Below are 17124 nucleotides of genomic sequence, written 5' to 3'. Positions count from 1 at the left end.
GGGTTTTACAGAGTTTTTGTGTGAATTTTATTGTGATCAAATGCTTTGGCTGAATGCCTGTTCTGATGACATCACATGGCGTGTCACATGGCATGTCTCTGCAGTAGTTTTGAAAAAACACAAGCTCCTCTGAATATCACAGAGTTTGCCTTTATTTCTAAACTGTTTCAGATAACTAATGTTAAACTAACTACACATTCAGTTAAAACCCAGCTCAAGAAAGCTAGCTTTAGAATGTTTTATTATGTAGCTAACAAGCAAGTTAACCTTCAAACCAATGACCAAGGTCACTAGCAAGCTATTGAAGTTTAGACACGTTATTAGCGACAGTTCAAACAATATATTGACTTTTGGATGTCACCAGATGTTCACATGCCTTAGAGGCTTAGTTGAGTTTGATACACAAAGAAGAAAGGGAGAATATTTCACATCAGGAATGTCTGTAGTTTTAATGTCTATATATACTGTAGTAGAATATGTCAAACTACCAAATGTGAGAAGGCAACCACACATAACAAGGTTGTGTAGTCAGTGAAGTGTATAAGCAGAGCTCAAGAAACCTCGAATCTAACAGTCTTTAAGAAGTCCAGACTATGCCTTCTGTGATCCAAGTCTCCTTTTGTGACTCATGAACCGAACGTGTTCAATACCAGACACGTGCCGTATGGCTCCTGACACAGCTGGTAAAACTACACAGAGAATCAGATCTGCAGTGCTGTGACGTGTTTCCTCACAACCACTGTTTCCATGCTGGAGAGCACATGTCCTGTCTTGACTCCTGTTTTGATGGCTAATAGTCTGTGACATGGCGCTAGAAGCTTTTTTGTTGTTGGGATCTAAAGAATAACAAGAACAACACAAACAAGTAGAAAGAGCAAATATATTTACGTGTAACCCGGTTATGGTTAACAATGAATTTATGTATATTGTAACCTGGCTAGGGATACTAATAAAGAATTGTTTGAATATGTTCTAGTTTGGGGGCACGGTGGCTTAGTGGTTAGCACGTTAGCACTCACACCTCCAGGGTTGGGGGTTCGATTCCCGCCTCCGCCTTGTGTGTGTGGAGTTTGCATGTTCTCCCCGTGCCTCGGGGGTTTCCTCCGGGTACTCCGGTTTCCTCCCCCGGTCCAAAGACATGCATGGTAGGTTGATTGGCATCTCTGGAAAAATTGTCTGTAGTGTGTGATTGCGTGAGTGAATGAGAGTGTGTGTGTGCCCTGCGATGGGTTGGCACGCCGTCCAGGGTGTATCCTGCCTTGATGCCCGATGACGCCTGAGGTAGGCACAGGCTGCCCGTGACCCGAGGTAGTTCGGATAAGCGGTAGAAAATGAGTGAGTGAGTGAGTGAGAGTGTTCTAGTCTGTCAGTTGCCTACTTGTGAAACATGTGCTTTTAACCAACAAATTTGTTCAGGGAATTTTAATAGGTTCAAATATTAGGTGTATATTTCCACCCTTATCAAAGAAAGCGTCATTGACTAGAATACAAGACTTTATATTGTCACATATACATTAGAGCACAGTGAAAAGCTTTCATCACATTGGAGGTTGGGGTCAGAGTACAGGGTCCGCCATGATACAGTGTCCCTTAAGTAGGGTGGGGTTAAAGGCCTTGCTCAAGGCCCCAACAGTGGCAGCTTGGCAGCACTGGGGCTTGAACCCCAATCCTCCAATCAACAACCCAGAGCCTTAAATGCTTTATCCACCGGTGCTGGTTGCTAAGAGGTTAGAGAAAGTGTGGGAGGAGTTTTTATCCAGTTAGGCTCAGAGTATTGCAGAAAACAGTTTTCTGTTCGTTAGTGTTTGCTGCACTAGAAAGAATGTGCTTAGTTTGTGAAAGAAAGAAGACCTAATCTTTTAAAGCAATTTATTTCAGTTTCTTTATTGTTTTTCTGTAATTTTACTCTGAATAAAAGTTTAATTAAATACAATTTATTATACAGTTTCCAGTTAAAATTAAGCTCAGTTGTGTGGCCCAAAGGACATCTGACTACAGACATTTTGCGAGCTTGTTTATTTTGTTATTTGACAAAAGACCATATAGTATTCAGAATTTCTCATGGTTTGGAATATCTCTGAAACTTTTAACAGTTCTGATGAAATATGTTTAGGTGTACAGTACTTGAGTTTGGGTATATTTCGAGTAACTAAATTTATTTAGTTAAGTATACGTTTGTTTTGTATTATTCAATCTTTATATTTGCAAGTACGTAATACATTTTGTTAATTGTTATTTACTCATCTTGAGTTGATTATAGTTTTGTAATATTTAGTTATTTTATTGGGAAACACTGTTAAGACAATTATTAAGTTGAAAGACTAACTGTTAGTATCTGGTACATCGCTGTACATATATAGTGAGTGTAGTGTACAGACACACAAGACAAAAACAGACCAACATACAGATGAATTATTAACACATACTCCTTCAGTGAGTAACACTAACCCACTGAGTCAATCCTTTGTGACAAGCTAAAGACGACCACCATGAGCCAAAAACCTTTAACCTCCTCATCTTTTCAGAGGGCAATTCTCCCAGTGTCCTATAGGAAGTACCTTGGAGCAATACAGAAAATCTACATTGTAGTTGCTTAGGTTTTTTTCCAGTTTCTCAGGTTTTGTGTTATCCAACAGCCCAGACCTGACGGCTAGATTGACTCTAGCGTTAAAATCTTATTATCCAAATCCCTGTGGTGGAAGAATTCATGAAACTGTTCTCCAGAAATGTTTCACACAAAGATTCGATGACATCCAACAGCTGCCCTTAGTCGTCTATTACATATTTTTGTAATAAAAAGGTTTTCTCAGTATGAAGAAGATCCGTGTGCATGCTTTCTGGATGTGGAAAGTATTAGGTTTAGATTAGGTTTATCGAAACAGTGTGTTTGTCGCATTCGATTGAATCACGCTAGCTTTCCAGACTGCTCGAATCCTGCCTTTAGAGCTGAAATATTTATCTTCATGCGGCCCATCTTGTATTTCTGAATGTCAGATCTCTTTCACTTTTCATCACTTACACACCCACCCACACAATTTCCTCTGGTTGTCTTTCACGCTTCCAAAATCGTGCGAGCAAATCTACAGCAAACGGATTAAGTGAATGTGAATGAAGTGAAGCGTTTGCTGTGAAAGCAGTAGGATGTGAAATCATGACAGGGAGGTTCATAATCCGGACCGTGAGCTGCATGTAAGGGCAAAGAAACAGTAAAACCCCCCACAGCAGTTCTGGGATAATGCATTAAGATCCTGATATGTTGCTGGTATTGTGAGGACACACACACTTTCTGTTCTCTATAATTTATTTAGACAGCACTCTGAGTCAGGCAGTAGTGAGACCTCTCGGAATCCATTAAGGTTGTTGTATTAGAGAATAAAGAGGGCAGAGGGATGAGCTCATCGTATGGTGTGGCTAGGTTATGAGTTTACGACACAAAATCTGCTCCACGCTTGATGCATCATACGAATGCTGCTCCGAAGAGGCAGCAGGCCACATTTTTATCTTCCCTCAGCTGATATCTGGAGCTGGTCTCATCAACAGTATCCAGCTCTTGTCCACCTTCTGGGACATTAACAAAAAACCCACTTTGCTGTTTTATATTTACAGCATTTGGCAGAAGCCTTTATCCAAAGCGATATAAGTTTTTATCTCATTTATATACAACTGAGCAACAAAGGGTTAAGGGCCTTGCTCAGGGGCCCAGCATTGGCAGCTTGGTTGGCAGGTATTTGAACTCACAACCTTCCAATCAGTTTAGTCTAACTCTGAAACTACTGTGCTACCACATACCATTCTTATGCAGTACATTAACACACAGATCAGATAGTCTTATTTTTTAAATTTTAATTTTGCCTCGGGGGTTTCCTCCAGGTACTCCGGTTTCCTCCCCCGGTCCAAAGACATGCATGGTAGGTTGATTGGCATCTCTGGAAAATTGTCTGTAGTGTGTGATTGCGTGAGTGAATGAGAGTGTGTGTGTGCCCTGTGATGGGTTGGCACTCCGTCCAGGGTGTATCCTGCCTTGATGCCCTGATGACGCCTGAGATAGGCACAGGCTCCCCGTGACCCGAGGTAGTTTGGATAAGAAAACGAGTGAGAGTGAGATAATGTTTACCTACAAACATTATTTTTATTTTATGTTATTATATACTGTATGTTGGAGCGTACAGTAGCGTGGATTTCCGTGATCAGCATTAGTAACATCAGTGAAGTCAGACTCTGATGTTCAGGATGTTGAGGAGACTCCAGTTCCAGTTCATCCCAAAGGTGTTCAGTGGGGTTGAGTCAGAGCTCAGGGATCAGTGCAGGACACTTCAGTCCTTCCACTCCAACCTTCACCTCCACACCGTGTCTTCATCTAGCTGCTTTGTGCACTTTGTGTCAGACTGGAACAGGGTCGAGTCTCTTCGTTGCACTGAAGGGAAATTGTAATTGTCACGCTACAGCACACAGAGACTTTCTAGAGAATTGTGTGCTTCTGATTTTGTAGTTATTTGTATGAATAATCATATTAATTAGGTACTGTATATTTTCCTCATAAGATTCTTCAATGACCCTTTCATGACAGATCTCCTGTTCTGACCCCATCAGTCTCCTGTGGAAGTTAAACATTAGAAACCGTTCTTATCAAAATGACCCCTTTCCTTAACCCCAAGCGAATGTGGATGAAGCAGACGTTCGAGGAGGCAGACAAGAATGGAGACGGGCTCCTGAACATCGACGAGATCTACCAGCTGCTTCACAAGATGAACGTCAACCTGCCTCGTCGCAAAGTGAAGCAGATGTTCCAGGTAAATGAACAGAAACTTGTTTTTGAAGAAAATGTGATTGAGAGAAAATAACAGTTGACATTTTGCAATGGAAATGATGTTTGGTGTATTTATCTATTTATTTTTATTTATTTATTTATTTATTTATTTATTTACTGCACCTTAGACAATAGTCGTAGATGTGTTACAAGAACGATAATATCTAAAACCTTAATACTCTTAGCAGTCATTGTTCTTTAATATTAATAGATAAATAACATGTCTACACAGATGCCATGCGGAATAACGAACAAGATGACATCACATAGTACCACAGCTTCAGTAATATTTTTTGATTTGTGTCTTAACCACAATGTCTTATTATTATTACTCGTTGGTCCAAAGGTGCTGTTTTCCATATCAGCAGCTTTTCTTAACAGCAATATTGCAACTGCAATGTTTGTCTGAATGCACTTGTTTTAATGTTACTGTTTCCATAGTAACAGTTCAATTTTTAAGATATAGTTTTCTCTAAGGAGTCTCCAGTGTCAGTCATTTGTAACCTGGAGGTTTACATTTGCTTTAACTCAGAGTGTGTGTGTGTGTGTGTGTGTGTGTTTTATGAAAGACATGAGTCAGGATGTGTGTGCAAAGTCAGACTTAAATCCAGACTTACATGTTTTTCTTTCTTTCTTTCTTTCTTTCTTTCTTTGTCTGTATACTCTAATTCTGTCTTGTTTTTACTTTTTTTGTTTGTGTTTGTGTCTGTGTGTTTGTGTGTGCGTGTGTGTTAAAAAAAACCCACCTGTAAATATCATTTATATAAAATAAATATTCTGAAAAGATTGATTGATGGATGAATGGATGGAAGGATTTAATTAAATTGTGTATTTTTTTATCTAAAAAATATATCTTTTTTTATTTTGTTTTAATAAACACATCAAATGATCACTATCATGTACAGGAATTGTTTCAAAATAGTAACATTTCATTTAGCTATTTGAAATAACATGTATTTATGTGTATACCGAGTAAAAAATGATCCTTAAATCCAAGCTACGAAATATATTTTAAATAAATAAATAAATAAATAAATAAATAAATAAGGGGGGCTCTGTCACGGTGAGGCAAAGGCGAGTGAGGATCCAAATGCAGTTTAAACTTTTAATAAACCAAAACAAGAAACAGGGCAGAACATTGAGCAAAACAGGAAACAGGAACATAGACATGAACACACCATATAACGACTAACACCAGGGAAGTGAACAAACAGAGTAGATATACCAAACAGGAACCAATCACAACGCAGGGACAATCAGAGACTAAGATGACACACCTGGGGGGAGCTAGAGTTCAATTAGTGTCCATGGTAACAAATGAGTGGGCGGAGCAAACAATTAACAGCAAGGCAGACCAGCAGACAGAAACAGGGCAAAACACAGACAGATTCATTACAGGAAACATTAAAGAAATAATCAACTGAATCTGAGGAAACAAACGTTCAGCGTTACATCGCATATTTTAACGTCTATACGTGGAGCAGATAATTGTACACTGTTGCAAATAAGCTTTACTTCGATAAAGGACTCAATACTGAGAGATTTATAAATATGAATTAACAACAATAAAAGTCATGTATGATAATTAATAATTAACCATCACGGCGAACATCTGTTTTACTTCCTGTTTCATGTCTGATGTTACAGGAAGCAGATACAGATGACCAGCAGGGAACGCTAACGTTCGAGGAGTTCAGCGTCTTCTACAAGATGATGTCCTTAAGGCGAGATCTTTTTCTCCTTCTCATGTGCTTCAGCGAGAAGAAAGATCACCTGACAGCCGAGGAGCTTGGTAACTTCCTGCGGGTGGAGCAAAAGGTCAGCGGTTAAGCATGTGTTATAGATCAGTAGTGCATTATTGTGAATTTAGCTCCTGATTTGAGTTTCTAAGGTGTACAATATGTCTAACACACAATAATATACTGTGCTTTATACATTTACCTGCATTAGGTAACATAAGGTACAGGTTCCTGTGATCACATGTTATAGCAGCTCCACAAGGATTTATTTGATTATTGATGTTTTAATTCACCAATCAATGAATGCACCATAAAGCCATTGGATTTATTATTATATCCAACTGTCCATCCATTTATTAATCCATCCATCAGTCCATCTGTTAATCCAAACATTAATCTATCCATTAATTCATCCATTAATCCATCCATTAATCCAGACATTAGTCCATCCATTGGTCCATCCATCCATTTATCCATCCATCCATCCATCCATCCATTAATCCATCTATTAATTTATTTATTAACCTATCCAGTTAATCTACCCATTCATTTATCCATCCATCCATCCATCCATCTATCCATCCATCCATTAATCCATCTATTAATTTATTTATTAACCCATCCATTAATCTACCTATTCATTTATCCATCCATCCATCCATCCATCCATCCATTAATCCATCTATTAATTTATTTCTTAACCCATCCATTAATCTACCTATTCATTTATCCATCCATCCATCCATCCATTAATCCATCTATTAATTTATTTATTAACCCATCCATTAATCTACCTATTCATTTATCCATTAATCCATCCATTAATTTATCCATCCATCCATCCATTAATCCATCCATCCATCCATCCATTTATTAATCCATCCATCCAGGAAACCTGGCTATTCCAAGGCTGCTTTGATCATATGACTTCAGTTTCTTAACTGTGACCATGTCTGGAGTATGGAGTATATCTTGCTTAAGTTTGTGTGTGTTACACTGTGTGAGAGTGACAAAGGAAATTGAAAGAAGAGCATTGGAAGCGGTGACAGGAAGATAGTGACGACGTAATGATGTTGTGTATATGACTCTTGATCGTCTCTGTGTCCCTGAACCCCAGATGTCTAACGTGACAACTGAGTTCTGTCTGGACATCATCGATAAGTTTGAAGTGTCTGAAGAAAACAAGCAGAACGGCATCCTGGGTATTGAAGGTCAGTACTGATCTTCTCCTCCGATGGAAGAAGAGTATAACTGCAGAATATTTTATATAATATTTTAGATAAGAAACAGTCAGATATATACAATCAGGCATATGGTCTCTCGTCATCGGTCATCTCATGCATTATATACACTGCAGAAGTGAGTCATTATTATAATTATTTATTTAAAATAGTAAAAAAGATTAATGATTTGGGAAGCATAAAGCTTGGGTTGTACAATAGGTCCCGTTTTTTTGTTTTTTTTAAACGTCAAAAAGTCGATTAAAATACTAAAGTATTTTAGTAATTACAAGAAAATTATTAAGCTATTTATTATTGAACATATTATTAATTCTGTAATTACATATTGACAGGAAATTTAAATGAGCCAGTGTTCTCTGTGTCTGTGTGTGTGTATGTGTGAGAGAGAGAGAGAGAGAGAGAGAGAGAGAGAGAAATAGAGAGAGAGAGAGAGAGAGAGAGAGAGGAAGAAAGAGAAATAAAGAGAGAGCGAGAAATAGAGAGAGAGACAGAGAGAAAGAGAGAGAAAGAGAACAGTGACATTTGAACAAGCCAGAGGCTAATCTCCTGAAATAGGACTAGAGCAGGTTGTTCTGTTGGTATACAATAGTGTATGTAGATGTATAAAGTGCTATTTTCAGTGATTTTCTCCACTGGGGGATTGACCTCTGACCCCTTACTGTGAAGGAAATACACAGTATGTGAGTAAATCTGCTGGATGCTCTGTGGCTGCAGTGTGTAGCTCAGCGACACAAATGGAACCCAATCACAGTCCAGGGCACAGAAATGGAAAGAATAATCCTTTCCTTTCTCTTTAGACCTGGCTCTATTTTTATGTCTGCACATGTGGATGTGTGTCGATGTGTGCCTCCTATACACACAATATACACAAAGATATTCCCCTTTTTCTATGTTTGATTGAATTTCTATGTCAGTGCACAGTTAGCTGCACAATTATACACCTATCGTGTGTGTGTGTAAGCCATTGTGTCACTGTCAGTCAGAGCCAGTACAGAGAGTGTGTGATCAGTGGCTGTGATTCCCAGGTTCAGAGAACATTAGGTGCTTGTTGTGTGGGCTAATTCATTCACAGTGGTGCATCTGCTGTCTCACAGACACACACACACACACACGTACACACACATACACACACACACACACACACACACACGTACACACACGTACACACACACACACACATGTACACACACATACACACACACGTACACACACACACACATACATACACATACACACACACACATGTACACACACATACACACACATGTACACACACACACATACACACATGTACACACAAACGCACACACACAAACAGACACACATATACTGTATACACACACACACATACACAGACTCACACACATGTACACACACATACACACACACAAACAGACACACATATACACACACACACACACCTGATGCTTTTAATACAAGGTTTTAGACTTTTTTGTGTACACAGATGAATGAACATGACTCATCTACATAACTGATCTATGTAACAACTTTACAAACTGACCTTTAAATAGATGCAAAAAAAATTCCAGTTAATGTTGAGTTTTCTGACTTTGCCTCCTCTTCCCTTCTGTTCTCATACAGGTTTCACGAATTTCATGCGCAGTCCAACTTGTGATGTCTTTAACCCTCAGCATAATGAAGTTAATCAGGACATGGACCAGCCGCTGTGTAATTACTTTATCGCTTCTTCTCACAATACCTATCTGACTGGAGACCAGCTGCTCTCACACTCCAAGACAGACATGTACGCCTGGGTCCTGCAGGCTGGCTGTCGCTGTGTGGAAGGTAAACTCCATCATGGAGTCTTTAAATCTTAGATCAGTTCAAATGTCATGCAAATCAGTGGCTCAGGGATTCTTGTGGTAAACAAGGCATCTATCCATCAACACCGTCACCAACTCTTCCATCCATCCATCCATCCATCCATCCATTCATTAACACTGCTACCATCCATCCATCCATCCATCCATCCCTCTGTTCAGTTACCAACTCATCCATCCATCCATCCATCCATTCATTAACACTGCTACCATCCCTTCATCCATCCATTCAGCTACCAACTCATCCATCCATCCATCCATCCATCTTTTAAAACTGCCACCTCATCCATCCATCTTCCCATTCATCCATCCATCCATCCATCCATTCATCAACACTGGCACCAACTCATCCATCCATCCATCAATCCATCCATCCATCCATTCATTAACACTGCTACCATCCATCCATCCATCCATCCATCCATTCATCCATCTATTTAATTAATTAACTTATACACAAATTTTTAATTCATTTATACTCAGATGTTTGCTTTTTGACAGTCAGACTGCTGTGCGTGTTTGTGTGTGTGTGTGTGTCTGAGCAGTGGATTGTTGGGATGGTCCAGACGGTGAACCCATGGTACAACACGGCTACACCCTGACCTCCAAAATCACCTTTAAATCTGTCATCGAGACCATCAACAAATATGCCTTCATCAACAACGAGTATGTACAAAAACACCAAGCAGTATTCCAGTTAATATAACATCCAGATCATGCTGTTATAGGGAATTAATCAGTGATGTGATGGTGTGAAGAGTGACTGCTGCTCCAAACTTCAACATTTACAATTAACAGCATGCATTGAACTCATTTATTTCTTTCATACACACACACACCAATACTTAACAATACTTTTTACATATTAAATCATGACATCATTCATTTTGTCCATTTATAGTTACATTTAACATTGTGGACATTAAACATGTTCGATTTAACTCTTTAAAGTGATCCTGTGATTTGCCTGTCGACATAAAATAATTCAACGCCTCCTGACCGACCAATCAGAATCGAGATTTTTTACCTCAGCCCTTGTTTAGAAGTTAAATGTTCAATACTGCCACAGTGATGAGATGCAGAGAGACACAGAGGTGGTGAAGGGAATTAGCTGGAAAACCTTGTTGTGGATAATTCTGTGAAAGCGAAAGCAGCAATAATTGATGAGACATAGTGCAGTAGAGCGTTGCTACCGTGCCAGCTAGCTGTCAGCTGCCAGAACACTCGCTAGCCTGGTTCATGACGATAGTTTATCATCACAAAACCAGCTGCTAATGCATAAAGCATGTGAGGCCTTTAACACATGCAAATTCTATACATCATCCCTCATGACACATACCAAGATAATCATCGTCCCTCCCTTGGCCTTCCACACTGTTTTATAAAAATCAATGTAATTAGACGTGTGTGGATGTCCGTCATTGGATGTCCGTCATTCCGTTCACGGTAAAAAGCTATAAAAGATGAATACGTCTTTACCGTAGCCTATTACGATTGCAAATATTATGAGAGGACATAGAGCATAAAAATAAACAGCACAGAAAACAACAGAAATAGGAAACTACTGCATTTCTTACATATTGCATTAATAGTTATAATTCTAGAGCAAATGTTATATTACTCACTCACTCATTTTCTACCGCTTATCCGAACTACCTCGGGTCACGGGGAGCCTGTGCCTATCTCAGGCTTCATCGGGCATCAAGGCACGATACACCCTGGACAGAGTGCCAACCCATCGCAGGCCACACACACTCTCTCATTCACTCACACACTCACACACTACGGACAATTTTCCAGAGATGCCAATCAACCTACCATGCATGTCTTTGGACCGGGGGAGGAAACCGGAGTACCCAGAGGAAACCCCCGAGGCACGGGGAGAACATGCAAACTCCACACACACAAGGCGGAGGCGGGAATCGAACCCCCAACCCTGGAGGTGTGACGTGCTAACCACTAAGCCACTAAGCTTTTAAAATAGCACTTGATCCAGCATATAATATTATTTTGCATTTGCCTAAAGTTAGATAATGAAGTCATGAGATTTGAGACTGAGGTAATGAAACGGTGATGTATTATTTTCTTTTGTTGGGTGTAGGCTATTAGACACAATTTTAATTTGCTAATTTGACGCGTTCTTCTGTAAAGACAATATGTCCACAGTAGGAAGGAAAAGCTGATGAGGTTTACACTTTAAACAGGTGATACTATTAACTGGGTCTTATTTCTGTGTTTAATAATGACCTTAGAACATGGGTTTGGTGTGCAAGTTAAAGAGGACTGTGTTAGTTTATACATGAAGAAACAGCCTCCCCCCCCCCAACACAAATACACACACACACACACACACACACACACACACACACACACACACACACTTGTCTCTCACTGTAGCTTCCCCTGTCCACTGTGTGTTGGAAATGTCTCACACAGTGAGCTCTGAGCCCTCTGGGGTTTTTCGGGCTCCCTGACAGACTTGACATTAAGTTCCTGCCTCGCTGCCTTATGACCACATTTAATTTGCTTTAAATAGAAACAAAGCATCACATTTATTTTCACTTGTATTTCCCTCCTGGGTGTTTCTGATAGAATCAAAACTAAGCTAAAAAACGTGTTTTTTTAAATACACTTTTTATATCGAAATGTGGTGAAATTGCTCTTTTTTCCCCGAGTCTGTAAATTTGTTGAATATTTTCAGACATGTGTGTGTGTTCAGAAAGTGTGTGTGTTAGTGTGTCACTAAGACAGACATGAGGATAAAGGTTTAAGTAGAGGTAGAATCAAAAGGCAATCAGCTGCTGCACTTATGTAATCATGGATAACTCTCTCTCTCCCTCTCTCTCTGTCTGTCTCTCTCTCTCTCTCTCTCTCTCTGCCCCCCCCTCTCTCTGTCTCTTTCTCTCTCTCTCTCTCTCTTTCTCTCTCTCTCTCTCTCTCTCTCTCTCTGTCTCTCTCTCTCTCTCTCTCTCTCTCTCTCTCTCTCTCTCTCTCTCTCTCTCTCTCTCTCTCTGCCCCCTCGCTCTCGTCTCTCTCTCTCTGTCTCTCTTTCTTTCTCTCTCTGTCTCCCCCCCCCCTCTCTCTCTCTCTCACTCTGTCCCCCCCTCAGATACCCAGTTATCTTGTCCATTGAGAACCACTGTAGTGTCCAGCAGCAAAAAAAGATCGCTCAACACCTGAAGGAGATCTTTAAGGAGAAGCTCGACTTGGGAGACATCTTGACAAAGGACTCCAAACAGCTGCCCAGTCCCAACAGACTAAAGGAAAAGATCTTAATTAAGGTGTGATTAAAATATACACACACTGATTTATAGCTCCCTCGTCCATCCTCGCTGTAATGATTTTGTAATAATTTTGTTTCTCGTAATTCTCAAAATCCACCTCGGGACACATCAGAGAAATGTTTATCTATATCAATGTTCCAGGTTTCATCTCTATAGATTATCCTAATATTTTGCCTGTTACCGTGTGTTGCTTAGTAACCAAAGCTCACTCTTAGCAATGTACATTCTGTGGCCTAATAATTATTTATGGTGAATATTATTAATAGCAGATTTTTCATATTGTTTTTGTGACCGCGTGAAGAAGGCTTTCAGGCGTAGGGAAGCCCTCTCGTGGCTTGGTGCTTTATTTAAAGATGGCAGAGGTGCCAAGATCTTCGGTTTAGCTGTAGCATGTCAGGTTTTTGACAATGCAGCTGTCCTGTTTTTTCTCTCTGACTTCTAGGCGTTTAAAGAACTAGTGCATTCTTTAGGAACGCAAATCTTAAACCCTCTTCTTCTTCTTCCTCTTTTTCTTCTTCTCAAATCCTCCATCTCCGCCTCAACCTCCTCGCATCTCCGCCTCCTCTGACACAGTAAAATCTTCTCCACGTTATCTCTGCATATCAGAACTAGAAAACGAGTCGCTTAACGGAGAAGTAAATCATTTATAACATGCTAAAGTACAGCGTTGTGGGAAAGTCAGTAGACAAAATTATAACTGTTAAAGATGTTAAAAACATTACACTCATATACGTTAGACACAGAATTGGTCTTAATTCAGTTTAATTCAATTTTTATTCCTGTTTATTTGTATAGCGCTTTTAACAATTCACACTGTCTCAGAGCAGCTTTAGAGAAGTAAGCCGCGTTCACACTGCAAGTCTTAATGCTCAATTCGGATATTTTGCTCAGATCTGAATTTTTTGTTTGGCTGTTCACATTACCTTTTAAAATGTGGCCTATATCAGATACCAGTGTGAACTGTTCGTTGTTTCAAACTGACCCGCGTGCGCGAACGGACAATAACAACGACGTCACATGCAGCACGCCGTTGCGCTAAAGTTGGCCAGGTTATGGAGGAAGTAAGCGTTTTCGCTTTTCTTTCTAAATGTTATAGCAGCACAGAGACGCAGCGTTTTGAAAATTTTCGGATGTCGAGGGCAACTTTTGATTGTTTGATCCATTCTGTAGGCGTAGTCACGTTTGTGTGCGTACTCGCCGGTGCATAATTGTGACGAATGTCGATGTAGATTGACGTAAAAGTCGCATCAAATCCGCCTCGGTTGTTCACACATTGGAAAAAATCAGATTTGGGTCTGATTCAGGACCACATATGGAAGTGGTCTGAATCTGATTTGAAAAAAAATCAGATCTGGGCTAGATTTGAGTGTTCACACTACTCCTGAAGAAGTCTGACCTGGTCACTTGACCCCAAAAAAATCAGATTTGGGCCACTTTTACCTGCAGTGTGAACGTTGCCGTATAGAAACAGAATGAAAATGGGAACGAACCTTGAGTGGAACCAGACTCAGAAGTGACCCTCGTCCTTATTTGGGTGACACTAGACAGGAAATATTGTCAATCTATCTTAATCAATTGCTAGATAAGAAGCAAAATATTATTATCGATGTTCATAGATTATAATGATGGATTTATTTATTTTTTTATTCCTAGACTAGACTTTATTATTTTGGATAATAACTTTATTATTTTGCACTTTTACGGAATATGAGCCAAATAATTAACAGTGACATGGTGTGATGAAGCAGAATGAACGATGTTCTGATTTTCCTGAAGTGTTTGTGTTTTGTTTGTTCCTCCATACAAATCCTTGTGTATGCCGATACTATAGAAACGGTATCGTATTAGACGCGGGCATTCATATGGACCTGTGATGTGAAGCAGCACGATTGTCAGAGCTGCTGTTATAGAAAACTAATCAACACTGTCTGACCAATCAGATTCCAGCATTCAACAATACTGTAGAAGAATGTTTTTGATTTGGTGCATTGTAAGATGATGAAGTAGAAGAAATCTGAAGCCTGACCCTCAGCATATACACTCACCGGCCACTTTATTAGGTACACCTGTCCAACTGCTCATTAACGCAAATTTCTAATCAGCCAATCACATGGCAGCAGCTCAATGCATTTAGGCATGTAGACATGGTCAAGACGATCTGCTGCAGTTCAAACCGAGCGTCAGAATGGGGAAGAAAGGTGATAATTATGTGACTTTGAACGTGGCATAGTTGTTGGTGCAAGACGGGCTGGTCTAAGTATTTCAGAAACTGCTGATCTACTGGGATTTTCACGCACAACCATCTCTAGGGTTTACAGAGAATGCTCCGAAAAAGAGAAAATATCCAGTGAGCGGCAGTTCTGTGGGCGCAAATGCCTTGTTGATGCCAGAGGTCAGAGGAGAATGGCCAGACTGGTTCGAGCTGATAGAAAGGCAACAGTAACTCAAATAACCACTCGTTACAACCGAGGTATGCAGAAGAGCATCTCTGAATGCACAACACGTCGAACCTTGAGGCGGATGGGCTACAGCAGCAGAAGACCTCACCGGTACTAGTAAGGTGTACCTAATAAAGTGGCCGGTGAGTGTAGCTTTCTTTCACATAGGCAGAGAAAGACATCTCACTCACTCTTACACACACACACACACACACACAAATGAAGCATGCTACCACGTGGATGAGGCCGTGCCCTAACAAATGAGCCTACGAAGGGTGAAATCACCTCCTCTTCCTCATCCTTAACTTCAACACAATATGAAAAATAGACGGTTAAAGAAAGCAGGAACGAGAGCAGTGAAAAAAATAATGAGTGTTCAGGGCAAAGCGAATCGTCCTTTAGTGGTCTTTAAACCCTATTAAAATGCAGAGACTCTTCCCCGACTCCATCCTCTCTTTATGAAAGAGAGCGTTTATCATTAGGGATGCGCTCGTTCATTTGCTCTTCATTCGCGGTGACTGTGTGAAATCAGCATGAAGTGTCTGGCGGAAAGTCTGATGATCAACAGGTGAAAAATGAGCGACTCTTATCTCAGACACACACCCTGGCAGATTTGTTTACTCACATCAGACCTAGTATTAATGAGTCTCAAGCATTTTCGAACAAGATCGTTAGCTAGATTAATTACCATTTCTGACGGACATTTTTTTAATATTTGACGCTTCGTTCTTTCTGTTTTGATCGGTTGGTTAACTAATCTGCAGGTCTAATTACAGATCAGATTACAGACGGATAATAAGTCTTGTTTTCACAGCGCTACAGAACCACCCCCTGTGTTTATAATGTCCTTTAGAGCAGTTTTATTTGATTCAGATCGATCTGGAATTGCATTACTGTCAAAGCCGCACTGGAATATCTCTCTCTTGCTCTGTCTCTCTCCAAGGGGAAGCGTCTGCCCCCGTATCTGTCTGCAGACGCAGAGGAGGGGGAGGTTTCTGACGACGATAGTGCGGATGAGATCGAGGATGACTTCAAACTGAAGAACAACACAGTAAGTACTTTTGGAAGGCAAACACACACACACGCAAACACACACACTTATGTAATCATGGATAACTCTCTTTCTCTCTCTCTCTGCCCCATCTCTCTCTGTCTCTTTCTCTTTTCACACACACACACACGCACACACAAACACACACGCACACACACACACCACACACACACACGCGCACACACACACACCACACACACATACACACAAACACACACACACCACACACAGACACACACACGCACACACACACACACACATACACACACATACACACATACACACACACCACACACATACACACACACAGACACACACCACACACACACAAACACACACACACCACTCACAGACACACGCACACACACACACACACACACCACATACACACACAAACACACACACACCACTCACAGACACACGCACACACACACACACACACACACACCACATACACACACACACACAAAACCATACTCAGGACCTTATTTAGAAAGTTTGTGTGTATGAAAATTCACTTCTTTTCTAATCTAAGAAATAAACCGAAGACATTACTTAACTCTTTGTCCCAGAGTCCACAAAATAGAATTTCCTTCTGTTTGTGTTTGTGTCCGTGTTCAGCATTGAACGTCTTATGTCTCACCAAACAGTGGTGTTTATATGAAGCACATATGAAAGTAAACACTCCAGACTTTAAAAAAACAAAACAAAAACAAAACACAA

General features: G+C 40.2%; 1 protein-coding gene across 1 annotated transcript in view; it reads left to right on the top strand.

The window, feature by feature from the left end:
* Positions 1–17124, top strand: part of plch1 (phospholipase C, eta 1) — a 58377-nt gene that overhangs the window by 15924 nt on the left and 25329 nt on the right. The window contains exons 4-10 of the mRNA XM_060878365.1: positions 4661–4790; positions 6455–6625; positions 7664–7757; positions 9390–9593; positions 10174–10294; positions 12738–12909; positions 16294–16401. Coding sequence (XP_060734348.1) covers positions 4661–4790; positions 6455–6625; positions 7664–7757; positions 9390–9593; positions 10174–10294; positions 12738–12909; positions 16294–16401 — 1000 coding nt within the window. The remainder of the gene's footprint in view (positions 1–4660; positions 4791–6454; positions 6626–7663; positions 7758–9389; positions 9594–10173; positions 10295–12737; positions 12910–16293; positions 16402–17124) is intronic.

Source organism: Tachysurus vachellii, chromosome 9 (genome assembly GCF_030014155.1).
Source record: "Tachysurus vachellii isolate PV-2020 chromosome 9, HZAU_Pvac_v1, whole genome shotgun sequence".
Lineage (NCBI taxonomy): Eukaryota > Metazoa > Chordata > Actinopteri > Siluriformes > Bagridae > Tachysurus > Tachysurus vachellii.
The sequence above is the reverse complement of the archived record's forward strand: the minus strand, read 5'-3'. Positions and strand labels throughout refer to the sequence as shown.